Source organism: Cygnus olor, chromosome 6, assembly GCF_009769625.2.
Source record: "Cygnus olor isolate bCygOlo1 chromosome 6, bCygOlo1.pri.v2, whole genome shotgun sequence".
NCBI lineage: Eukaryota > Metazoa > Chordata > Aves > Anseriformes > Anatidae > Cygnus > Cygnus olor.
Genome location: NC_049174.1, coordinates 17319540 through 17346691, shown reverse-complemented (window position 1 = coordinate 17346691; position 27152 = coordinate 17319540). Strand labels below are relative to the sequence as shown.

The 27152-nt window shown below is 42.1% G+C and overlaps 1 protein-coding gene and 2 long non-coding RNA genes across 5 annotated transcripts in view; 2 read left to right on the top strand and 1 right to left on the bottom strand.

Moving 5' to 3' along the window:
• Positions 1–1271: 1271 nt before the first annotated feature.
• Positions 1272–27152, top strand: part of MTX2 (metaxin 2) — a 33039-nt gene continuing 7158 nt past the window's right edge. Inside the window, exons 1-3 of one of the 3 annotated variants that reach the window (XM_040561987.1) lie at positions 1272–1426; positions 13990–14037; positions 15004–15050. In XM_040561987.1, coding sequence (XP_040417921.1) covers positions 1387–1426; positions 13990–14037; positions 15004–15050 — 135 coding nt within the window. In that variant the 5' untranslated portion in view covers positions 1272–1386. Of the gene's footprint in view, positions 1427–13989; positions 14038–15003; positions 15051–24299; positions 24325–27152 lie in introns of those variants that run through there. The other 2 variants (XM_040561989.1, XM_040561988.1) reach the window with 2 other exon arrangements.
• LOC121072406 lies at positions 15057–20114 on the top strand. Its single transcript, XR_005821197.1, has 2 exons — positions 15057–19002; positions 19508–20114. It is a non-coding gene; the product is annotated as an uncharacterized LOC121072406 (long non-coding RNA).
• LOC121072408 lies at positions 18288–24211 on the bottom strand. Its single transcript, XR_005821199.1, has 2 exons — positions 21889–24211; positions 18288–20968 (listed from the first exon to the last, which is right to left on the bottom strand). It is a non-coding gene; the product is annotated as an uncharacterized LOC121072408 (long non-coding RNA).

Sequence of the window (27152 nt, the reverse complement as noted above, 5' to 3'; positions counted from 1 at the left end):
TAATATATCACAAAGAGCTGCAAAGCATCTGCAATTATCCTTCCATGTATTTTTCTACTAGTACAAATCTGAAGTGTCTGCAATATTTCAGAATTAAGCCATGTTTACACTGCTGAAGGATTTGGCATCTGCCATGAGTTAAACAACAAATGTCATTGCTCCCCAAGCATACGCTTTACTACTGTTTACTGGATAGAGATGTGGGCAATAGTCAACCCAAGAGTCCATCACAATACTCAGAATTAGGATAAATATTCTCATCTATCATGATATTGGCCAGCATTTCTTGCTACCATTTGACAGATTGCAGTTGTGTTTTCACTCCCCTTGTGATTATATTTCCAAGTGAAGAGAATTATTACACCGCGGCTAAGTATGCAGTTGTGTCTCAGATAACATTTCAATTGGATGCGAATTTGAAGAAATTTTTACTCAGACTGGATTAACTAAGGAGATCAAGACATAAGTCCCAAAACACCACTTTGCTCGTATGTCTTTCTAAGTTTCTATCCTCTACCCACTAAACACTTTAAGGAAAAGTTCTATTTCAATGATGTACAATGACAATACTCAGAAAAGGCAGTTGAGTCACAGTGAGACAAGTAGAGCTTCTTTTGTTGGTATTTGTATAACTGAAAATGCGTATCAATACACAATGATGTCCTCCACCATTTTGTGCCTGCCTTCTATGAAGCATGAAATTCTGTGTGGCTATCACAGGTTTGCAGAGAAACCAGAGGCTGTGCAACCATCGTATGAATTGGTGGGAACGTGTCATTTGTGGTTTATGGCCCAGAGCACCTATGGAAGATCTGAGCTGCGTGTTTTTTTGGTCCCCTACAGAACAGGAACTCAAGCGACAGAATTAAGGTTGTTTGATTTAGTGCATTTCCACATCTTGAAAGGTTTGTATTTTAGTTTTATTGCTGCGCGTGTAGCTCCACGAAGTATCATGTGAAGACGGCTAGCGAGTCTCTGACGTTACACTGCAGGTACGCTACAGGTCCCCGTGCTGGCGTTACACCACATGTAAATTCTCTCTGCACTTGTTTATCGGTACGCGCGCTCTTACACAGCACGTCCGCACTTCCCACAGGCTCTGCGGCCCAGAAGCGCCCCGAGGCACTTTCCCTTCTACCCCCCCAGCCGGCAGGGCGCAGGCCGCGGCCTCCTCCCGGCCCACACCGCCCAAGCCCCGCCCGCGGCGGGCAACTGCCCAGCAAGACCGCCCGGGCAGCGAGCTCGGTCGCGGGCCCCGCCCCGGGCGGGAGGCGGGCCCGGGGCGGAGCAGGCCCCGGATGCAGTCGGCCCCGCGGCGCGGCCCCAGTTCCTGCCCGTGCCCTCCGCCTGCCGGGGCCCGCTCGCCCTTCGCAGCGCGGCCGCGCCATGTCGCTGGTGGCGGAGGTCTTCATGAACCAGCTGGCCGGTGAGGGGCGGGCCGGGGCGGGCGGGCAGCGGCCGCCGGCTCCTGTCCCCCGGGAGCCGCGGTTGCGGCGGGGCAGGCGGGGCAGCCCGGGTGACCTCGGGCAGCGGGACGGGAGGGCCGGGGCCGCGGCCGCGCCTCGCTCCGCGGGGTGCCGGGGAGCTCCGGCCGGGCGCCGGGGGCGGGGTGGCCGCGGCTAGACCCGAAATTCCCCCGTCTCTGCGCCCCGGGCAGCGGGCGGCCACCGCGGCCACCCTGCCGGATCGCTCGGGGGCATGGCCGCGCGCTCACGTCGGGCTGCGCTCCGTTACCGCCCGTGGCTCCTGGCTGTGCTGCCGGGCGCTTTCACCTTGATGCAGTAACTTTTTAAGTACGTCCTTTCCAGTGGTTCAGAAATACATCGTATTTATCCATTTGGCCATTGCAACCCAGCCTCCTGTAGGAGAGCTCAGTGCGGTGCCTCACTCCCCGGGGCATGTGCCGCGTTGCTTTGGGAAGCCGAGAGGCATAAGGATGCCTCTGCGCTCGCTGGTGCTCTGGTGGTTCACAGCTGGGCCGAATAAACTGGCTGTAAGCCTGGTCGTAAAACAAGTGATGTGCATCGCTGCTGAGTGCATTAGCCAGACATGCTCTCAAGGAAAAACCATGCAGCTCAGATTATTCCTTGGTAAGGTGTTCAAAATCCACTTAGTGTCTTGCGCGCTGAGAATCGGTGCGTTGGCCAGATTTCTCCTTACTCATTTATCACTCTTGCTGATTTCTTTCTGCTACGCAGACTCACAAAGTATAAATACTGCAAGGAAGCAGCATACTTATCTCTGCCACCCTGTAGAGGAAGAAGTTGGCATTTGTCCCAGGAACTGAGTTGTCTCCCACTTGGTGGAGGCTCTAACATGGAAGCCCAAGTTGGATTTCTGATATGAATTTACAGACTCTAGAGCAGACTTGTTTGGGACCAATACATTAGAGGAAAGGCAGAGGACCTTGAATCTGTGCGTGCAGAGGGACCCACAGGTATCCTTGAAACTTGTGCTAGGCTCTTGGACTGGAATTTGTTAATTCATAGATGCTAGCACAGGTCATGCTCACGTTCTGAGGGCCAGAACCCTGGTTCCTCAGGGCATGGGGATTCGGGCGTCAGCATTGCTTTGCTTTGTGCCATTTACTGGCACCATCTTAGTGTGGGAAAGGAATTCGCAGGGAGCTTTGTGCTGTTTCACACATCCCTGAATTAGAGATAATGAGGAAAACAGCGGTAGAACCAAAACCTTGAGCAAGGTGGAGATAAAGTAAATTGGCTACAGTGTTAAAGATGAGCTTTGGGCAGTGGCCAATTTCTGGCTTGCTCGAGGCATGTGTCTGAGGGTCTCTAACCAATTGTATGACAGATTCGGGTGCGTGGGGCTACGGGGAAAGTATATGTAGTAGTGAAAAAGGGAATAAATGTCTCCTGTTCAAGAGCCATCAGGAGTCCGTGTCTTGCATCCCTTCATCTTAGTATAGTTTATTCATTTATATTGTGAAACACAAGGGTAATTACAAACGTGAGTAGGTGTTGATTCAGCTGTATTTGTTTGCTCTGCGGCCTTTTGAGTACTCTAGAGCGACAGGTTGCTGATACTTACTTTCTGCTGGACTTACAAATACCAACTCAAAAACTGTATTGCACGTAGGCATCTGTACAGTGACAGTGTAAGAAAAATGTGTTTGAAAAGCTCGAAACAAGAAGATGAAGTTCTGCAGCACCTGCCTCTTTCCTGTCCCGTCTTTCCAAGCTGTTCTTGCATTGTTCCTGGGCAGACTCTTGCCTCCCGTTTGGGGCAGTTGCATGCCCTCAGACAAACAAATGAAACAACTGTGCTACTAAAGTGGGGCTCTGAGGATATCAGAGGTGTTCGTGTACATCTGGACCTTCCTAAAACGTAATAGGCCTAGGACAATAACACCTCATCTTTTACTTGACAGTCATGGGTTAAGTGATGCTCCTTTTCCTAGGTGAAGAAATATGTAGGTAGCTAATACAGAAATGCTGGCAATGCTTCACTATTTTTGCAGAGCAGAAATGGTTCTTGCTTACTCTATTGATCTTCTACTTCTGCTGGATGTGCAGCTACTTACTAGGACTTAAGGTACGGTACAAATCTTTGTTGTGGGCCTGTCCACTGGATCATTTTTTAAAACAAAATTACGACTTTGCCTTTGCTTTTCTAAAAGCAAATCAGTGTCAGAAGCAGTTATCTACCTTGAAAATAATAAATACCTTTGCCAGTGGGTCATGGCCTTCTTAGCTCATCTGTATTATGTATCAGTCCCAGACTGAAACTAAGTAAAGGCAAAATTGCTCAATTTTTTCATATTGGAAAATTTTTCTAGAAAAATTAAGTCATCTGGGATCTTGCCCAATACCCACCACAATGGGACATTGCACAGACACAGAGAATATTTCATTCTGCTACTGAGAAGATATATACGTCCCACAGATATTTTCGAGGAAGAAAAATGATGTGTCTGGGAGGAAAAATACAGCTTAACAGAAGTTTTTCTAATAGTGCCTTATCTCCATATTGTGAACACTTTCTATTATGTATGGGTGGAAATGCTGTGTTGATGCTGTGTCTCCAGGAATAATAAATATTTTCATAGCTTTGTGAATTGCAGGCATGTTGTGCCACATTTTAAATAATCGATTTCTGAACTGTAGCAAATATTAATTGCATAATATGGTAGAGAATTTGTTTAGAGTAGCTTAGCATCAATCACACTGTAACAGGATAGGAAATGAGTGTTTATACTATAAGAAGAATTAGAATGCCAGCTTTCAAGTGGTCCAGAATATTAATGTCTCTAACTCTAGGAGTTCGGAGAAGCTGACAGCTCAAATCATCTAGAAGAGATTGTTGAAAAGTTGTTTAATTGATCACTAAATTGCTCAATATGCTTAGTCCCCTTCTTCCGCCCTCTCTCTCCCCCATTAGTTTTAGATCAGCGATCAAAAAGAGAAAATAATATCCTTGCTTGTCATTTGATCTCTGGAAAATTACTTCTGTTTACTGCAGTTGAGTTATGTCCAAAGGTCCTAGGCTGGTTTTAGTACTAAGGGAAATGAATACAGTTTGAAAAACAGATGCCCTTCTGCCTTTAGATATTTTACATTCACAGCGAGTCTACCTCCAGTGTGATATGCCAGAGCAGAAGTAAATCTCCTATGTGCATGTTTTATGTATTAAGATGAGCTGCAACTTAGCTTAGAACAAACATAGGGAATGAAAACTGACCTCTTAAATTGTTCCTGCACATAAAGGATGTAAGATTTAAACTGAGTATGCATTTTGTGTATCAGAATGTGCATATGTAAATGTTATCAGCTTCTGTCTATGTATGGTGAAAGAATAGTAATTTTTTCTTAATAATAAATTGTCTGCAGCACAGCTTATTTAAGCCTGCTACAGAGGTGCTTGTAGTCAAGAGATGGTTTTGAAAATACCAAATTTGTTAAGCTACTTGATTTTATCTTACAGCGTACTTCAGGCTGGGGACATGCACGTGTGCTTTTTTTGTGTGTGTGGGTGTAATCAAACTAAAAGGATTCCCTTTAACTCTTATTCAGTTTCAATAAACGAATCTCCTAGGCTGCTCTTGGCAGTCTGTGCTCGGGCACATGTTTTATGACTTGATTTGAACCAATCCTTTGAGTGGATTGCCTGTCTAGCCTTTTCTTAGGGCAGAGGAAAAATGACTTTATTTCATAATTATCGTAGTCCAGTACGTATTTCACTTTGAGTTAGTTATATTGCTTCTTAAAAAATAATTACAGCTTATAAAATCATATCCTTCTGCAGTTGTTTCTGGCTCCATTAAGACTAAGCATTCTTCCTCTAATCAGGATTTTATTATTACGTGTTTTCTGCTAACGTGATATCTTCTTTTTTCCCATGGCAGGAAAGTGTATTGCTCTAGAAATACGACAACAAAATTAGTAAACGAAGAGGAATGCTTATTTTGATGTTGTCTAATTTGATTTGCAAGTGAGGTTTCATCAGTTGTGAGGTGCGTCGGGTATGATTGCTCTTTGGGAGCCTAACTGTTCGGCTCAGGAGAGGTCCCAGAAGTCTGACTTTGGGGAGAAAACAGGTTTTTCTCTGTCTGCCTCCTTGTTGCACTCAGGACACCCTCCTCTCGCGCTGTCCCAAGGCACTAACCTGGTTTCTTTCTGTAGGTTCCTCCGAGCTGCACAAGAATGAATGAAAGCTTCGTTCCTGTCTTCCTTCCTAGCTGTTGTGTAATGAAATTGGAACCGACGTAATGCTTGCATCCCTACCAAGAACTTTCTGAGAGGTTTTGTGCAACTGCATATGTATATTTTTTTGCATTTGAATGCCATATTGGAGAAATTCTGGAGATGGTAGAGTTTGTTCACTGAAAAAGTCTTGAAAAAGAAATGAGGAAGACTGTGAGGGTATGATGATGAGACAGGGATAAATACATTCAGATTTTGAAGCAGGGAGTCTGCAGTGTTTCCCAGAGGCGAGGAAGAGGCTGGGAGATACTGTTGCAAATATTGTCATCTCTTTTTCTTTTTTCTTTTTTTTTTTGTGTGTGGGTGCCTTGAAGACTGTGAGTCCTAAAGCAGCAGAAGAGGCGCTGACATCTTCCTCTTGCTACTAGCCCTGCTTGCATTTATGCCAGCGATGCTCTCCTGTGTAGTGGTTGCGGTGCTTCAAGGCTCCGGCTCAGTCTGTTGCCAGCACGCTGCGGTGCTTTGCGCTGGACATGAAAGAGAAAAGAGAGAATGACGATGAGCCCTAATGAAAGGCTGCAGGGGCCGGGTGGGCAGAAGGAGCGTGCATAAGGAGTCGCTTTTGGAGCAGATAGGGGTTATTGAGGTCTGTCCGGTGGGACAGACGTGTAGGATGTCTGTCATGGATCAGAGGTGCTGTGGATGAGAAAGCAGCGAGCTCCTCAGGGCACTTTACAAAGGGGTTTTCAAACTGCCCGCCAGACATCCTTAGGGGAGGAGGAGTTCAGACTGCTGCAGGGAAGGAGGGGTTCTCCATCTAAAAGAGCTTCTAAAGGACTGTTAAAGTGTATGGGTGTAGATAACATTGCTCAGAATCGTCCTAGTCCAGTAAGGCACTTACGGCATTCTTGAGTGTCGTACCTCCACTGTCCTTCTCTTCAGGACAGCCCCTGTACTTGAAGCTTCATGTCTTGAATCAGGGCCAAAGTGGCACAAAGGGAAGAGGCTAATTTAGAGATCTATTAAAAGCTATAATTAAGAATTGCAGAGCTTCTTTGAAATGGAGCCTTTATGCTGAACGTCAAGAATAAGTAAAACAACTCTAGCTTGGCAGGACTTGACAAATACGTCTTTTGAGGTCATTGAGCTGGCACTCTCCCCACTTTTCTGGAGAAATCCAAATGTTGGTTTAGGAACGATTTGCAGGCGGGAACTTGATTCTGTTGAGCTCCATTGGCCCCGTTGGTGAGTGTGAGACGTGACTGTGTGCGCGGAGGCACCGAGCCACCCCCAGCAGCCAGGGTGCCGGGCTCCGTGCAGGCCTGATGCACAGCTGTTGGCACAAGGGCAGTAACAGAGTTGGACAAGCGCTTGGATACATGCAATTCATAGCTTTCTTGGAGGGTTGAGGAGCACATCATGTCATACTAAATGGCTGTTGCAGTCACGTCACGCTCAGCCTCTCATAGAGCTCCTGCCAGGGGAAGCTCGAGTTTGGGAATTGCTGCTGAGATTGAGTCTTTATGGTGACACGTGTGCTCGATCAATAATTACTGAACAGTCATGATTTATCTGAATTGTAATATCTGGAAGAAGGAGGCCTGGGACGGATTTAAGCAAATGATGTAATTATTTGATACGTGATTTAATGCATGCTGTTTAACGTGCGTGGAAGTCGGTTTTCATTTGGCAAGGCGCTGTGAGACGCTTCTTGGTCCTTTGTCAGCAGAGCCAGGGAGTTGCTGATGCTTTCATTTTTTCTTGGCCCTTGTTAGTTTACAGTATCAGGCCGATTACATGAAATTGATCTGTACTCAGTGTGGGTGGGTTGAAGGCAGCTAATTCACAACTTTCTCATACTTCCTTCGTTGATTGCCTTTAATGTATGAGATGTGTATTTTTAACTGTTTTGGTTCCAAAGTGGCTGCAGCTTCATGATGTCAATCAAAGTATATTCCTACGCTTACTTCCTGTAGTAAGGATGTAGAGATGCATAAATTCCCGGCATTTTCTCTTTAAACAATACATTGCTGCCTCAAATATGACTGATTTGCATTACAAAAAGAGAAGCAAGTTATCACCTGCTTCTTTTTGTTCACCTTGATGTCAAACTGTTAATAATCCTCTTCCCTTCTGGAGTCTGTGGGATAGCTTCCAGGGTGGTTTTCTTTGGGTTATTGCACCAGGGATTTAGGGAGCAGCAGTTCCCCCCGCACAGCACCAGTCTTGGGGAGCCGAGCGGGTTGACTGCCTTCCTGCCGCCTGATACGATGTTTGTAACATCCTGGGGACTTGTAAATAATGCTGTTGGATGTGGCTGTTGCCCAGATGTAAGGCTAGATTTCTTGGTGTTTATTCTTGTGAGAAAACAGTTTTGAGGTATCTCATTATAATTTAATCACTTTTGCACCTAGGGAGAGGCTGAAGGAAACTATGTGGAAATAATGTGTAAGTTAATCTCTCCAGCTGTAATATTGGAATACAGTGATTCAAATTAATGCCAACTTTTTTGGTTTTTAATAGAGGGTATCTTGCCTCTTGGCTGTTTCAACAGGCCTTTAATGCCATGTGAACCAAACTGGTAAATACAGATGTTTTAGTTTTCCTCCTCTTTATGCGAGTTTAATATGAAAGTGCTTAATATAACAGAAAGGAATATGATCTGTGCAAATCTGGTGAGTTCAGAGAAGCAGTCTTTGTTTCTGTACGGTCTGTAAACTTCCACTTAATATTTCAGGAAATTGCTCTGTCCGAGAAGATCAGGTGTTCCCAGGCCAGGCTCTACCTTCACCTACGTAGCAGCACACAGCAAACTGCGTGGAAGAGGTGGTTAGCTGATTCAGAGCTTTATTTACAGAAGCTGAAAGAAGATGCTGAGGGATACATTACTGGCATAGTGAGAATTCAGTAGATTTTGGTTTACAGGAGATTTGAGGCAGAGAGTGTCTTGTTTTACTACTCCTTTGGCTCACAGTGTAGTTTCAGTACTTGAAAAATAATCTATGGGATAATAACATTTGGTGTTAATTCTAGCCTTGATTCTTAGAAAGCGTATGCTAGTTTTATAGCTAGAAGTTTGAAAATAACTTCTCTCTGCATTGCCTTTTGAAAATGTTCTTGCCCCACCCAAATTCTGTGGTAGTGCCGAGAACTGGGAACAACTTAACTTCAAGTTGAACATTGTCCTGCAAAATATTTTAATAACTTCATTTCCCACACAGGAGGGAGCACTGATGCCTGGACCCGGAGGTCTCCTTCGTGTGTCTGTGCCCGATACTCAGGAACGCTGTAGCTTGATAGCATATGCTGAAGGAGTGGCAGGCTAGCAAGGCAAGCACGTCACGTACCATACTGCTCGAAACTGGCTCTTCACACTAGGCGTCTGAAACTGTGAAACTGGTCTTTAGCATATTCCACAATTTAACATGTAAAGAGTTCTAGTCTTCTCTATTTTACAGTCAGACTTAGTTTTTAAGGAATGGGATTAAAGGTCTAACTGTAAGCCATTTATTTCATTACAACTCTTTCATCATTGTGAAGCTGCTTGGGGAAAGGGGATGAAAATGTCTGTTCCCCCCATCCATCCAGGCATCTCTGACATGGGATGAATAGTTTCCCAGTTATTAGAGTGTAGGAGTTGAAACAAAGTTTGGTACTCTAATAAGATGTCTGAACAGCCTGGAACAATTTGCTGGTGGGACTGAAGCTTTGCAGGGAGTCTTGAGATGTGATGCCTTCCTCTTCCCCAGTCGTCACTGGGGGAATGTTATGGCAACCAGTTCTTGGAACTGAAATTCACCTCTGTGCAAAGACCCCAGAGAAGTACAGTGCATCCTGTTTTGAGAGCATTAGTTGGAGTTGAGACGTGTGTAAGCCTCACCTCAGCTGCTCATCCCCTGCTGATACTGAAGCCTGGTGCTCTTAAGTATCTCTTCTTAGGGCATATGTGCATTCTCCTCTCTTGCTGTCCCAAAAGTATTTGGATGCTCTTACAATTGGAATGACAGTCTTGAAACATCTGGAAATGTTGAAATCAAAATGCTAATTGAATATCTCTCTGCCCTTAGCGTAGCTCAAGTAACACATTTCATCCCAAAATCTGAAGAATGCACCTGATACAATATTTTTTTGGTGGCAAAGAATTTGATGGGACTGTCATGCCTCATTCTGTGCTTTGCAAACTTTTTCCATGAACAGTAATGTTTTGTAAGTCATTCCTAGCCTCACGAGGAGGCTAGGAATCTGTTTTAATAGTTGTAAACCTGAGTAATTAAAACTACACTGGGAACATGAAACATACCAGTTCACAGAGTTTTCCTCTAAAATTCTAATTTGATACCAAAGAGCCCTGTTAACTCTTTGAAATCTGCATTTTCTATGCTAAACTGTTAATAAGTAAAATGCTTTGACTAACAAATGTGTTGAACGTAGTGAAATTTTCATTTATTTTTAGTCATTTACAAAACCAAAGGAGATTTTTTTTGTAGGCAGTCTGCTTGACATTTGACTTCTCTGCTTCTCGTGTTGCTGCATCTGCTAAATTCTCAGCTCCTGGGATAACCAGGCTTATGTGGTGATGCTTTTTGTGTCCACGTCCCTTTAATTTTCACTTCCCAGTAACTTAGGAACACAATGCAGACAATTTTAATAAGGAGGGCTGATCCCACAGATGGGTTGTTTCCTATAACTGGCATAAAAACAAACAGTATTGTAGGGGAGAAGTAGGGAAAGATAACAGGATGAGGTTCACTTGTCCTGAACAAACAGCAGGCAATCCACATGAAAGACTAAATATTTGAATTCATTAGGCATGGGAAAAAATTCAGTAAGGTGGGAAAACAACCTCTAATAAAGATCGCAAGCCCAAGAGACAGACCTATTGAAAACCACACAATAGTAGTTCCTCTGGTTCTGGAGGCAGAAGGAAGAACCAGAGGGTTCCTTATTGCTAAGGTATGCAGAGAAGTGTTCCTGTAAGGCGTACTTCCAGGCAGTTGCCTCATCCTGTGAGCAGCTGATGATAAAAATGTATGTTGCGTAGGATCTGGCACGTAAATTTGGTGCTGTGTTGAAAGCTGCTTCTGAAACTGAATTGCCATAATGTTTGTTAATTTTCTCTTTATGTACTGCTACGGTAACCTTTGTTAGCTAGGAAACTAGCATCTACTGACCAGAAGATTGTAGTTGCTGAAGGATAAACTGGATTTGACTTCATTAGCGCACAAATGATAAGTTTGTGAGGAGTTATTATAGCATTAATCAACTTGATGGATTGGAAATATGACAGAACTGAAGCAGCGTGTAATATTAGTGCCTATTATTCTACAAATTATGTCTTCACCTACATTCATAAGGCAAGAGTCATTGCTGTACGTTAAAGATGTTGCACGCTTTCTCCTTGTGGAGGCATGTGGCATCCCTTCAGCAGCTCTTCCTCCTCGGCTACCCAGCGGGCTTCTGGGCTCCCCGAGCTGCAGGTTTTGGCCTTGGCAAGTGGCTGAAGGCAGCTGTGGGGCTGGTCTTTGAACTTAGCTTGCACCTCACAAACCCGGACATCTCATGCAGCAATGTGTATTTAAACTTCTCAATCATCAGAAAAAAATACATCATACTCAGAACACCTGAGAAGACAGAGTAAGTAGAAGTTGGAAGACAAGGGACGGATAGCGACTAGGCATTTAACCTACAGAGAATTGCCCGGGCTTTGTGTGTGTACCTCTGGTATTGTTGAACATTGTCTCTGCCGCATACAATTCTGAAAGCATGCTGCAGAATACTTTTCCTAGGGTATGTCTAATAATACGTGAATCTTAGTGTGAAGTTGATTGTTTTAATATCCAACCTGTACAGCGTCAGTAAAATCTTTGGTTTGCTCTACTCGAGAAGAAGCGAAGGCCTCGGTTCAAGGCTCATGGGCACGTGTCCACCTCGTCCAGACACGGCCAGAGTTGTGACCTCCCTCTGGAGCCTGTCAGAGGCTGGGAACAGGGGGATTACTCTTTTATTTTCTTAAAACTGTTGAAACTTGGAATTAAGGTGGCCTAATAAGAATGGCTGAGACTTTCATGCAACTCTTTGGCCTTGCGTCATTTACTTGTCCAAAGACGTGTTAGTATGCAGCTGGGTGGTGGATGAGCAAATGCAAAGATTTAAAACTACCCTCGTGCTTTCCTTCCCTTTAGTTTGGTGTGTGCTCCTGTATATGCTAAGACTATATGTGGTAAAGACTTCATATCATGACTGATGAAATTAGGGTCAAATCTGCAGTAAATACGATTTGTGAAAATCTGTATGTGGTCAGTAGAACGTGGATGGAAATTTTAAGCAGATAAGGGCCAACAAATTTCAAAACCATTCTGCTTGTATTTTGTTTTATGACACAAACATGTTTTTTTATAACATAGACATGGCATGCTGTAGCAGTGGTGTCTTGTTGGATTCTGTGTGCTAAGAAGCTGTGATATATATCCAGGGCTGCCTGTACCTTAATGCCAAGATCAGACTGCAATTAGTGTTTGAACTTCTTGAGACGTACTTAGCTCTTTTGTTGGAACGTGAAAAGTTCATTTAATTTTAGTGGGCCTGAGATAGTTCAGCCACATGCTTGTGGAAGAACAGGCTGCTTCCAGTTTGGGCTGGAGTCCAGGAATTTGATATAAATCTGACATTCCAGTCTGAAAAGGGTCAGGCAGAAACTATCAGTTGAAATGGGCTCGTGCAATTTCAAGGTCTCAGTACCATTTTGGGCATGGAAAAAGGATGTTTTCTGTTTGCTGGCAGCGTACCTTTGTGACTTAGTTACTTTTGTAAGTATCTCAGGGTTCAGCACTGCAAGTTTGCTGAAGTACAGTAATAACATTCTTAATTCCCTCGTTCCATTTGCTATAGCAAGACTTCAGTGGACCTGAAGAAATGTATTTTAGATAAATTATTTTAAACAGTTAGGGCTGTAGTACCACAGACACTATCTAGTCTTTATTTCAAGAAGTAAATGTGCTTCCACCTCAAGAATTTTTACTCCAGGGCAAAACTTTAATGGAGGGGTGTAAAACCAGTAACTGCTACAATAAAACATAAAACATTTCTTTGTGACACTTAAGTGTGATTAGTTGCTTTCTCAAGCCCATACTAGTATAGCTTTGATAGGCTCTGTGCCTTAATGTTAAAGGTAGTGACCTTTGTAAAACTCTGCACAGTGTTATAAGCTTTACAGTTCTATGTGACTTCCGTAAAAGTTAACTTCATGAGTATTTTCTTGGTGTTTGAGGGCAAAGACACAGAGAATGACCTTACGGAAGCCAGTGGCATATTTCTGTCTGAAGTACACATAATTATTTATAGACTTCACTGCTTAAGAAAATCTTTATTTATGGGATTAGAACATTAATTTTATTTACAAATAGCTAGTTTGGATAGAATCCAAGTTTGAGTTGGTATTTAAAAATAGATTTCTAAAATGAATTTAACGAAGAATGTAACAGAGACCAAACAATGCGATGACCTGTTATCCTAATGCTAGCATTAACAGTAAATCACTACTGATTATTATTTTTGTTTTCCCATAAATTCACACGGTATATGATTGATTAAGTGCAGCAGTTCTCAGTTGGGAGATGTTATTGTCTTCTATGTCTTTGCTTTTTTGTTTTTGAACAACTGTTCAGCTGTTTTGAACAACTGATGATGCAGGTTTTTTAATGAATATTGACATTCCCATTTTAGGGTTGACTGGTACATAATTTAAAACAAAAGGTAGTCCTGGTCTTTGTGGTGGGTTTGTTTCTGACATGCCCGAGCACCTGGCTTTGTGAGTATAATATTGGACCAGTGAGGACACAACCTCAAAAGGCAGAAAGCTTTTCCATTTCTCCGAAGCATTCTTCACACCTGGTTTTGAGGTTTGTGCCTCTCTCCTCTGTGTTTTGTTCTGTTCTTTCCAGAATTCATTGTTTAGTACCTTAATAAATAATTGCTGTGGAGAGTGGCCAGAATTATGATGGCAATGTACGCATGTTGTCTTTCTGGCAGAGGGAAGCTACCTGCTTTTGCTGCGTGATAATTGTAGGGCCATTCTACAATGGAGATTGAATTTTAGCTTTTACTGCACCATTCAATTTTGGGACTTAATTTTCTGCCCTGTGGTGTACCTCTGTGAGCAAAAAGAAGTACAGGAGAAGTGAATGGCAGTGGGACATTTTTGGGGCAGGTCAAATCTTGCATCAGCATCCTTACAGTTTGAGTTTCTGCTCTAGGTAACGTTCGTGTTCAGTTAGCATCTGCAGGCGCATTGTCATTTGGCTTGCTTAATTAATTCTTCTTCTTTCCACAGCCGCAGAGCCTTGGCCTGAAAACGCTGCATTGTATCAGCAACTGAAGGGTGGGTACACTTCTTTGCAATTAGTAATTACTTTGTTGTTAAAAACACATTAAATATGCACTAAGATAATTAACTGCAAGGAAGCACAGAAATTGTTAAAAGATTTCTTTGTGTTGTTTGTCTGGTCAGAGGTTTTCGCTACGCTTACATCTGCCAATATAAACCAGCTATTCATGGCCTATAAGGTCCTTGGTTTATTATTGACTCATTATATTGGCTGCTGTAGGCAGTGTAAAATGATGTGGTTGCAGGCACAGTTGGCAGATTTACTGCACCAATAGCTGAGGCAGCAGATTTTTGAAGTCTTGTGGTAAAGTGGGCTCTCAGTAAAAAGGAACTGTTAAAATGTATAGGCTAGGATGGTTCAGGCTCCCTTTAGCAGCTCTTCATATATCATCAGATCACATTATGGCCCCCATTTGGGGCTCAGCAGCCTGCTACAGTTGTCAGAAGACTGCAAAGTAATGAAGACTAATAGGTAGCAGCCCTAGTCTTCTAAGCATGGAATTTTTATTGCAGTGAACTTGTCATCTTTCTTTTGTGTGACAGACCTAGACACAGTGTGCAATATTAACTGCAAGCCGTTTTTATAGGTTTCTGAATGCTTTTACTTTTTAGCCAGAGGAGTTATGAAGATGCGGTTTTATTTAACTTTGATTAGAAGAAGAGTAATTGGCATAAAGCTCAAGCATTTGGTTTTCAGTTGTGAGCATTTTTATTGTACATTGTTGGTATAATATGATAAATGCTGTTGCATTTGCAGGAGAAATATTCCTGATGCATTTTTTTAATATTCATATCACAGGTTTTCTAGTCCAGCTGCGTAATAATTATGTATGTGCTTCTTGTTTTATGTGTAAGAAATGCAATCCAGAATGACTTACAGTTACAGGTTGGTAGCTAAAAGGGCACTGCTTTTTGTAATCGTGGGTTTTGTTTTTCTTTTTTTTTTTTTTCTTTCAACAGAGGATCAAATTTTGCTTTCTGATAATGCATCTTCCCTTGCTGTTCAGGTAAAATGTCATCTTTTCTAAACTAAAGGTGTTAATTACATTTTATATTTTGAATGATTATCTTCCAGCTAAAATAACTGTATTTACCTAAGTGAATAATTTAAGAATTATTTCTGTCAAAATCAGTGACTTATTTCCTGCATCTGATGTGTTTTATGTTGTCATTGACGTGCCAGAGCCTCAAGGATTTTGAGTGTTCTATATACAGTGTGGCTGCTCGTACTCCTGTTTATATTGTATTATATCGTACAAAATTTGCTTGCCTGCCTAATCTAGGACCCGTGTATGGTTCCCATCTTTTGTCAGTTGGCATGCTAGTTCCTCTTGTAATATCTTGCATGATGATTGCTGCATATTCATGCCCCCAACTCAAGGCATCCGTGCTTCCTATCGTGAGCATTGAATCTCCATGTGTCTGACAGTTTTTCTCAATTTCATCATGTATACATAGTTGAGATCCAATGTGGTTTTTAGAAATAGTCCATATAATTGACAAACTTGCATCTCTAATTGACTTAAAAGCACCTCTGTGGCTGTGAAGTCCGTGTAAATTCCATTAACCTGTTAGGTTCAGTAACCCCAAATCTCGAGGGGATGTTTTCCCCATTAGCAGAGAGGGTCTGGCTGTCAGAAGTGTTGGTGAGCCGGATGCCTGTAAGGTTCCTGTTCTCGAAAGCAAACTTGCCTCCGCTTTGTGTAGTAGGGAGCTGCACTGTTCCCCTGCTTCTTGCTTTTAGTGTGTGGTCGAGCTCAGAGCAGCTCGTCCAAGCGATCTTTGAGGGCTATCAAAAAGGGAACTGAAGACTGTAACTGGTGTTACCGGTAAGAAGGTTAGGACGGTTTGATCGTGGTAACTACTTATAGGATCTCTAACTGTTTTTTTATTCCAGTCTGGCAATGTAGGAGATACCTACACTGTAAAATTCTATCACAGCAAAAAGGTACCTTTATCTCGTGCTCGAAAGATGAGTCATCTCTGAGATACCAAATAAATGGGGCGATATTTATTTGTTTGGGCAGTGTGTTTTATATCATGCCTCACACTAAAGCAAATAAGTGGTTTTGTTGCCCATTTGATCTCAGTGTTCCTTTTCAGTCCAGAAACCTTATATTTCGTGGTTCTTATGAATTTTCTTACCATCTAGTAATGCATATAGGTGTGGCTTGTATTTAAAACACAAACAAAAGAAACAACATAACCCTAAAATTTCCTTTTCTAATGCATCATTTTGCTTTACTGTTTCCAGTCCATTGTTATCCTACACATGCCACTTAGATGATAAATTGGCTATAATATATTAAAAACGCTTGTTTTTCTTCAATATTCTCTAGCTGGACAGCTGATAGTAGCCATGACTATAAATATCGCTCTGGTAGATATCTGATCTTAAACTTTATAGAACAATTTTGTATTGGAGAATCATATCTATTTGGAAGAATCTGTGCAACAAGACTCTGACTGTGAAAGAATAGTTATCCTTGGTGTATTTGATCCATTTTGAAATGATACTAGGATCTGTAGTTATTTATGTATTACTAGCGAAGTGATCAGAAAGCTTTAAATATACCAGTGGTGTGGTTTGCATAAGGAAATTGCTGAGTGCCTCTGTTTCAGAATTTGCTTTTTATGCTGATGAGAGGACCTTTATCTTTTTACTGCATATCTTTTTCTATTGTGTGTATTTTTTTTTAATTTCTTCCCTGAGGAAGAAATGGGGGGTGTGTGGGGTGATATAGGAGGAGGAATAGGGGCTGGTACCTGGGGCTTTTTTCCCCACAATTGCCCTTCCCTTGTCCCTACTACAGATGCTGGGTAAGTGAATATCACCAGAGAGATGCGTAGCTTATTCATGGCTTGATGAACTTGCATATGGTGAAAATGCATCAGAATTTTGAGTACATCTGATCAAAAGAGCATACGGAGTCAGCTGTCATCAAATCTGAAGGAATGCGGCTCACATCAGGACTCTACATGTGCTGTAACTGGTCTTTCAGATCTCTCTCAATCTCTTTACAGCATCTCTGCATCACGCTGCTCTGGGATAGCTCTCAGAGAACACATATACAGATAGATCTAAAATAAATAATAAAATCCAATGCCATCGTACGTGGAGGTTGGCAGTTGTAAAACTGACGACCCAGCGGTGCAGCTGGCACTTGGGGGTACCTCTCGTCAGGAGAGCGAGCAGACGGTGGCGCGAGTTGCTCTCAGTGGAGGTGTAACAAAGGCTGTTGTGGGTATCTTGTTGGAGTTGGTGGGTAGTGGGGGCTGCAGGCTGAATGTAGGAAGTTGGTTCTGTCTTGCTGCTCTGATAGCGATTGGATTTAGGATTTCTCCGTGTGCGGTGCAGTCTGGGCTCCTGACTATAGCTCTATCTCATATAAGAGAGGGGAGGACAGTGTCTTCTGGGAATTGCTAAGCAGTTGTGTTAGTGGTGCCTTCAGCAGTTAAACAAACAAAATCCCTCTCTTCTTGTGGAATCTTTCTGCTGATTCTGGTAGTTTTTTGGCTTTTGTTTTTTAATTCCTCTTCTACCCATTGTTGTTCCTGAAAGCAGGCTGGTTTAAGAATTCCTTTGTCTTTTCTGTGTTCAGGTCCTTTAAATTTGCTGAAAATGCAACATAACTTCAAATGAGCTAGTGCGTTATCTCTGTTACATCTTGGTGTTTGTACTCCTTGTTTGTTAATGTGAAGTAGGGTGTTACACAGTCCTGCTGAAAGTGAAGCCCATTTGATCTTTGGCTGCAGAGTCTCGATATTGAATGAAACTGTTTTCACTGCAGAGGAATTAGTATTTTCCCCTGATTTTAGTGTCAGCAATGATTTTCCAGCTACAGGAATGAGAATATTGTATGTAGAATGAAGGCTGTGTTCTTCTCATGGGATGTTCAGCCCCATTCTCATTAAAGTTAATGAAAATACATATACTTCCTAGGTAGTGTGACTCATGGTTAAAAACATTCTCCGTTTATTTATTGTATGGCTTCCATTATACAGCATTCCTGCTTATCAGTCGTATCATACTAAAAAAAAAAAGTCACCGAAAACCAGAAGCAAAGACAGAACTTATTTCAGTCACAGAACAACCGAAGGTGTTTTGTAAGGGGGTTTTGGGTTACCATTATCAGACCACGGGTCGGGGAGAGGGAAGAAGGGAAATGAACGTTAAATGCTCATTCTCAGTAATGTAAATACTTTTTGTATTCACAACCTTTTTATTATTATTATTATTATTATTTACATTTGTCTGCCAGGTACTTGAGGTGCTGCTCAGCCTGCCTTTATGCATGTCTGGCCTGTAGGTCTGGTGCCTTTAGACACTGTTGCTGTGTACTGGCAAACAGAAGATAGAATGGGTGTAAGTTTCTGCATATAATTTCTTGCAACGTAGTGTTTTTATATGATACTTCGTGTGGAGGTATCTGGGAGAAAGAAACCTAAGTAGTGCGTGGTCAGCTGGAAAAATAAAAGAAAGAATTGTGCAATTTAAGAAGTGGGTTATGGGCCTTTCTGTAAGGACGATCACCAGACCCAAGGCCTTCCAGAAGCCAGGCCACCCTTGTCTTCATCTCTTACAGATGGTGAGTTAGGTCTGCTGTGTGTTTGTATGTCTATAAACACTTTTTTTTTTTTTTGAGTTTTATATACTTTAGGATACTGCTTTATTCTTGTGCAGGTAGGCTACGGTTTTTCAATTACTTTCAGCCATGAACTTGGATCAAACCTGATAACCAAAGGAGACCATGCTTCAGCCTGAAGCAGAGGGCCTGCCCAGGCCCCGTCTTCCTACTGATACTGGGCGCAGATAAAGCCTTTTGGCCAGCGACTGGGCAGCACTGGTGCAGCAGAGGAGGCGGCAGGGGCTTAATGCAGCTGTGCTTTGCTGGGCCTGTGGCCTCAAATGCAGCACAGAGCATCTCTGTGCTGTCCCAACTTGTCAGGAGGAGGAATGTGAGTGGTTAGACTACCTCTGTCCTTGCAGATTCTTCTGAAATATTTATGCAGGTAGCGTTAGAGTCTTGCTTAAAAGGCTGTCTAGATTGTTCAGGACTGTGGAAATTCTAGTAGCTATCCTGAGGTTATACAGCTCATTACGTTAAGATATGTATTAATTGCTAGTGCAATTGATGTCCCTGTAAATGGTCTTAATATATTCCAGGAAAGTGCATTTAGAATTGTCTGTTCTTAGTCCTGAATGACAGAAGGATGTTTGGGCAATTTAAAATTGTGTTACACAGACTAACTGCTTATTTACTTCAACAAGTAATCAAATAAATGTGTAAATCACACATGATTAATTGCTCTCTACAGATTTGTGATTTTTTTTGTGTGTGTATGAATTGTGGTTTGGTTTTCCTCTAGACAAAACATTAGGAGAAATTTGAACTTGTTGCTGAGGTTTGAACAAAGGCATAGTGAAATGAAAATCTGATGGTCTCTTTTTTTTTTTTTAAAGAGAATAAAAGCTGGAATTCTTCATGATGAGAAATGCAGTATCAACATAATCAATCTAGCAGCATTATGTTGTAGCTGAAAACATGCTTAAATCCCAAGCCATACAGGTACCTTTTGTGAGTGAAACATCTTTCATATAGTTCTAAGATGAAATTACCCCTGAATGAATAGCATCTTCATTTATCTTCAAAACCTCTGCGCTACCAGTGAATCTACTCTTTCCACATTCTACAACTAGAATTACATTATACCATTAGAGCAGTGTTGGGCTGCAGTCTAAAATAGATTGTTTTGGAAAATGAACATGGCTTTGCTATAAATTACGTTCACAGGTACAAAGGAATTTGTTATTTTGTTTAAAATAGTCACAAATATAATTAAGCTCTTAATTTATGTTAAACTACAAATGTGGCCATTACCATAACTGGATTAGGAATTTAATCTGTCACTCAAAGAATGATACTGAACAGTTTTCATTTATAACCTTAGACATACTATTTCAGTTACAGGGTCTGCAGCTGTTTGATATGAAAACTGAATTATTCTGTAGATTTGTTCATGGTTTTTAATTTTAAAATGTGTTCCTGCAATAAAGTAGAGAATAACTCTCTAGTTGTCATCACGTATTGTCCTTTGTGTGCTCATGAAATAATGTAAGAATGAAAACAGAAAATGCCTTTTACTCTTTCTTCACAACAGTATTGTGTGAGTGCTTTTAGAAGTGCTGCTGAATAGAGTTGCTTGGAATGGCTCGTTCTTTATTAAAAATCTAATCATGACTAAATCTTCTTCAAATGAAGCCTGGAGTGTGTGCCATCTGAAAATAGTGTTCCTCATGTGGGGACGTAAGTTGTGAACTATTTGAGTCTTGGCATAAGTAATTTCATTCTTTCCTCTGATCTCAGCAACTGCAATCTGGATATGATTTACATCAAGTAGTAACTCATTTTTAATGAGTATATGTGTTTGCTCATATGTATTATTCTGAGAGGGGGCTGGGGGGGAAGAGGAGAGCATTGTGTTGGAGCTCTGATGGGGTGATTCACTGCCTGAAGTGCGTTATGTTTCCAATCGACAGCGCCCAATCTTAGTTGGGCAGGGCAAAGATGAAGGGTGAGTGAGGGTCACCGAGGGAATAAATACAAAACTCTCCCCTCTCTTCTCTTAGTCCTTCCCATTGTACTTCATGCACAGTCATTTTCTATCCTTGTCATTGTAGGAAGACACAATGGCATCACTTTCTTGCATTGTTTTGGGGGCAGCAGCAGAGCTGAATATGTCAGTTATATGAGAAGTGGAGGAGAGGGAAGGGCTGGGGTGACCTGCCTGTGATGGGTAGCGGTTTCTGGGCTCTGTGCTTTTGAGCCTTGGTGAAGCAGCACAAACATGATGGCGCTGGTTATTTTTTTAGGTAGTTGAAATCCAACGTACTATTTACATTTTGAATTTGAAATTGGGTAAACTGTAAGAAAACAAAACAAGCCTTCAGTTGATTGTGTCCTCTAAGCAACACTGTTGTAAATGTCCTCAGTAATTTTGTCAGGAGGTGTCACCAGCCATGATTGGAGTGATAGGCATAAGTTGTTTGATTAATTTTGTAACAAGTGTCACCTCAAAGCTTCAGATCAACCTCGTTCATATAACTGCTGATTGTTCATTCTCTTCATTTTTGCTGCAGCAAAAATACAAACTGGCTTGTTCCACACTGACTTTCAAAACAGAGTGACTTTTGCCACTGTTTGGGAGAAGAACACAGCAGCCCAGTGCAAACTGTAATCCTGTGCTGGGTGCGTTAGGACAGGAGATGCACTGAGAGGCTTCTCTGTGCTTTTTATTAGTTTACTGTCCTTGTTCCCAGACTCTGTCTTCCCTAGACTGTAACATTAAATATGGGGAGGGCAGGGAAGGAGAAATGTAATTCATTTTGTGGCATGTTTTCTCCCTTCCTCTGTTCCTCCCCATGGATCTGCAGCAGCTCTCCACTTTGCAGTGTACAGCAAAGCCTCCCATTAAAAATGAGGTGCACAGAAGAGGTAGAAACTTCTGACTGAGAGCTTTCAGTCTGGAAGAAGGCGGTGGTAGCATTGCTAAAAAGTTACTGTTCACATTTCTCTGCTTTTCCCGGATGCCAGAAGAGTAGGTGTTGCTACAGGTACAGAGGCTGGACTGGCACGAGAAGGGGGGGATTCTCAGGGAAGAAGGGGGGAGAGAGCACATGTGCAAGAGATAATGACAGACCCCATTAAGTCAAATCTTTATTTTTTTAATACCTTTCTCTGTTTTTCCCATTAACCTCATTCAAAGAAAGGACAGTCTTTGTTCCAGAAGTAACTGGGAGAAAGGTTTTTGAAGAAGACGTTACACTGGACATAAGTTACTAACCTGGACTGTCTTCCCATCTTCTGCTTCAGTCATTGGCCAATATCGGTACTGAACAAGAAGTCAGGCCCATGTTTAAATTAACAGAAATGCAAATAGCCAGTGATATATATATATGGATACAGGAGGAAGTCCTGCTGATGCCAGGGGAATGAACTCAGTCCTTCCCAACCTGAGATTTTATTGCTCTTGTAAATGTTGCGTTAGCTAGTATGAACCATGAAATTACTCATTTATTTCAAAAGCCTGAGCATTTTGGTTTGATGTCCTTCCGTTGTAGTTAATTCTGTATGTTTATGCTTGAATGAAGTCTTCTTTGTTTGTATAAAGTGTATTGGGCAGTTATCTCGGATCTTCTGTAACATGTGCAAAGGGAAATAAGACTATTAATTCTTTTTCTCTATTAATTCATCTTAGTAGTTAACTCTTTGGATAGTTGTTAAGCAACTGCTTTAATATTCTTGCATGAGAGTCCTAAATGCTGGAGGAGATCCAGGTTGTGGATTCGCTCTATTCATTCTGTGGTAGAATTTTTTTTTTTCCCAGAGGAGGAAGAGAGAGAGGGGAATTTAATGCCTTTCTTTGGAATTAAAAGCATCTTTGCAAGGTATGACAGTTAGGCTTGTGCTCAGTTAAGTGTCAGGTTTCTAGTTTTGCCATTACTGCCTTGCTTACCAGTTTTTAGGTGATCTTTTTTTTTTGTAGGATTTGATTAACTATCTTGGAATTCAGTTGACCCCTTCCAGTCTTTTTAAGTTGATCAGCCAAATTTATGATGTTAACAGTGATCTCTGATGTACTAGAATAAGGCTGGGCCCTTGATCTTTCGGGTCGCTCAGCTTTTGATGCCATGTCTTTGAAGGGGTGTTGATATCTTCATAAATCTCAGCAGAACTGCACTGGGGTGGTTCCAGCCTTCACTCTGAAAGCACTCGGAGGAGTGGTGCTCACTCCCCGTTTCCTGGTGGCTTGCTCAAGATGTGTATGTGAAGTATGTACCCAAGGGAGAGCGAGATGTTCTGAGCTGGAATAATCAGTCTTCCACTGCATCTTTTATCGGGGTTGGAAACCGTAGTGGTCTGATACCACCTGCACACCAAATGTGCTGGTGCTTAACATTCTATGTGAGTGGGCAAAAAGGGAACACATCCTCCCTTGATCACCAAGCTAAAATGTTAAAGGGGATAATGCCTCACAAAAATTGCTGCTTTGTCTTCTTTCTCCTATGTTTTCTCTGTGGGATTTCCTTAATTTATGCCAATTTCAACTGTTTTGGTAAGTGTTCATGCTGATTAACCAGTTACTGGCTAAAATCTAATTCATCTAGCTGAATATATCAGAAAGAAAGTTGAGGTTTTCCAGCAATGAATATTTATAAGGATGCATTGGTCATAACTTTTGTCCATCTCTTCTCTAAACGAAATCATAATTATGTGAGCATTCACTGTACTCAAAAGTCAAAGAAAAAAAAAATAATAAAAGGAACCCACCTGTGTTGTTAATACTAGTAGTATCCAAAGCTTCTCAGTCATCTTATACTAAGTACTCCTGCAGTGATGCTAATTGCAAGGTCCGTTTCTTAGGCTGAGCCCTTATAGTGGAATGGTGTGGAACTTTCCTTCTACTTTTCATTTTCCTGCACAGGAATATTTAAGGAGCACTTAAGATTGCTTTGGGTACAGATTACCGGTCAAGCATATTGGTATTTAATTCCCTGCCTTTGTAACTTTTTAAAGGCATGATAGCAGTTTTTCATTTTCAGATATTTAGGTTTGTTGTATGGCATTAAGTGATTTTTATGATTAAATGATCTCTTTCACTGATCTGTTTTCCCTTGGTTTTGTATTTTGTTTCTACTTCACAACTTGTTAAAGCTGGTCCCAAACACAGACAAAGACTGGAGCAGAACAGGTGTTGACACGCAGATGCTGCAGGGAGTTGCTGGAATGGGCTCATGAGGCTGTGAGAGAGGCAGCTCAGGTGTGTGGTGTTGCTGAACCTGCAGGAGGGCTGTTGGGGTGAAGGCAGAGCTAGATGGAAGCACCCAGTTTTAACCTTGAATCACTCTTCAGCTTCTCCAGCTCAGTTCTGGTCTCCCATCTAAGAAATGCTCATTGGAAATGGAGGCAATTCCAAGGATGTTTTCTCGTTGTGTTGTGTTGGGGTGGGTATTTTAAGGGTCTTTTTTAAAGCCTGCTGAGGGTAGACCAGCTGACTTCTAAGCTTGCTAGAGTCTGCTCTTTGTTATGCAGAGTAGTGAACGTTTTGTTTAGTTCAGTTAAAATTTCTTCCCACGTTAGAGCTCAATTCTAGTTTAACCTCCTCTCCGTGCTTTTCTTTAAGTGCTGAAAAGGCACATGGACCCAGCGTGTTTGCATTTCCAAGATGTCCCAATGGCAACGTGTTCTCAGTCCACTTTGAACTAGGCCAGAGACCGAGGTAGAATTTTCCTGCCAAATATAATAAGGGTCGATATTCTGTGGTCTGTGGATGTTTATTGAGGAGAAGGAGAGAGAGAAAGGTCACATTTAGATTTTTGATGGAATCTTGGCTGAACTCTTTACACTAATAAGATTTTATTTATAGCTTAGCCTCTGTTGAGAAATGCTTTTTACAGTTACAAACTGTGTATTTTTTGTAGTAACCTTGTACTGTGTAGAAGCCTATGTACAGTACAGGCAATAACTTGCTGAAGGAACTCCTGTAACCTAAGCGTTCTGTGCTGGCATATCTCATTTTTGACACACTGATATGGAAAAGTAAAAAATAGTTTTATGAGTCACTTCCCCGTGCTTGAATGTGTCTCTGCACTTGCAAGCTCTTTAGTTATTCATGTGTTACTCAAACTCCAGTGCAGTTCAGGCGTTCTCTTCTGCACCAGCAGTGAGAATAGTACATGGTGGTCTTAAAGTTCATCTCTAGCTTAATGCAGAATTGCAGAGTTAATTTAATGCCTTACTGCAAAGGGAATTCATTTGGTAAGCCCAGATGAAATGAAACTTCACATATTTTTGAGGTGAAATTCAATGGCTAGGGATTAAGTAGTATGGTACGAGTTCAGTCCCCCTCTTTCCTGCCCAAAGATGAATTTCCTTCTGAAGCTGCTGTCTGGTGCCAGCAGTTCCACCACAGCACAGAGCTGCTGAGGGGAGGTTGTGTCCTACTGTAACAACTGACAGAGCTGTGAGAAGAACCAAATCTGCCTTCCGGTGGAGTTGTTGGATGTTTTCAGCAGGTTACACCGCATCCAGCAGTGGCACGCTAATAAGTATTTAATCTGAACCAAAATCACCAAATTCTTGTCTTTTGTCTATTTCCAAAGTTCAGTATAGAGCCCCAGTCCGGGCAGAGGACATGATGCATATAGCAGTACCTGGAACAGTCTGCACCATTCCTAGATCCCGCAGAGCCAAGAGGCAAAGGAAGAGGTCTAGGACTGAGACCAACGCCCTAAATTCCTGTTTAAGAATTAGTCTTTTGGGTATTCTTGCTGTTTACATGGAGTTCGGGAAGTTGAGGCTGCAAGAGTCTTGGTATGTGGTGGACTTCAGCTGGTGCACACTTAAAGAGGGGGGTGTTGTCAGATGTGAGCAGCACCCTGTGTTTTCTGTGGGTGATAGTTGCTGCCTTAAGCAGTTGTAGAGGTTCTGGTAGGGAGGAGGCTTTGGCCATCAAAGGACCGGTTTATTCCTGAGTAGTGCAAGACTTTTAGTACTTGGCAGATGTACATACACACAGTTCTGCTTGTGGCTGTGTAGTAACTGGCTCCCAAGCAGAGCTTTCAGCTAGGATTAGGCTGAGGAAATCAAAATCTGTGGAAACCCAAGTTATCCAAGTGAATTTTGCAGAGCCTCTAGAGTTCAGAGGCAGGCTGCTGTCAGCTGCAGTCAGTGTCTTTGTAGCAGTTCATGTCCATAGCTCATCTAAAAATGCACGAGCCAAAAGGTGGAATGAACTGTGCGGTTCTTTGGTTGGTTGGAAGAGGCCTTGAAAGGGACCAAAGATTTCAGCTTTTGTTCCCTGGGTACAGTTAGTGTCAGTGCTTGGGTTAGGGTTTGGGAACGAAGCACCGAAAGACCATGAGGGAGAGGAGGGGGATTGTTTGATGGATACTACAGAAGCCACAAAGCTGGGAAGGGTGCTGGTGTCAGTGTTAGTTAATGCCTTACATACTTACTTAGTGTGGAGACGAGCAGTCTTAGTGCAGTTAAGGTTTGGGTTATTTTGGTGTCTGTGGTTAGGGCCTAAGCATCTAAAGCTGTGAGAGCAGAGTTTACTGCCAGATCTTGTAACCTGAAGAGCTAGGTGGAAGCTTGTGCAGAAAGCGGCCAGTGATACCTTCTGCTGTGGGCACTGGTTTCCTGAATGTAATTATGGTTAGGTCACGTTCTGGGAATCTGTGACAGGGCTCTTGCTGGGTGCTATCTACTTTATTTTCTTTGGCTTTCTACTCCGTCTCCCAGATGAGATCCAAGTGCAAATAGAGTACACATTACTCAAGCTGGGAGAGCTGTTTCTAAAACAGTTTTAAAAGTATGCTGTGCTGTTTGCCATTCTCTGAGACCTGAGGCACTTAACATTTTTTGGCTTTGATCTTCTCACTTGCAGCAAGTGCAGACCACACCTTCTGTCAAGATAGAGCAGCATTTTCCTTCATGGTTGGTTGTGTTCTTGGGGTAGGCTTTTTTAAACCTCAAGCCACGGTGGATAAATAGGTGTAATGTTGGAAGTCTGCAATTCCGACCTTTCTAATTGCAAAGACGAATGATAGGACTTCAGCCCAGTTGTGAGAGACTACAGTTTAAGAGGTTCCTTATGTGCCATGATACATCTAAATTGCAAGTATTTGTCTTGATGCTTTGCTTTTTAAACAGAAACACACCAGGGATTTGGTAGTGACAGCAGATGCTGACAAAAATCAGTATCCTACTGAGGATGCTTTGGATCCAAGGTTAGAGATGAAAGAAACAGTAAATTGATGAATTGCACTCTCTGTGATTCACACAAATTACAGATAATAAATATTTCCCCCCCAAAGCAGGCTGGTGCTCTTAGAGTGTCGTAAAGCAAAACTTCTGGCAACTGTTGTAATGTGGGAAGGTGCTATGTGTGTTTGCTGTGTTACATAGCATGAGTTTGGTTAGCCAGCTCTAGCTGCAAGAAGCAAGTACTGTGATTTTCAGGATGGGCAGTGTCACTTAATTCTGTACAGCCACAACACTAGTTGTGTCTTTCAGATGGTGCTTCTTCGCTCCTCTTGGGGGGGG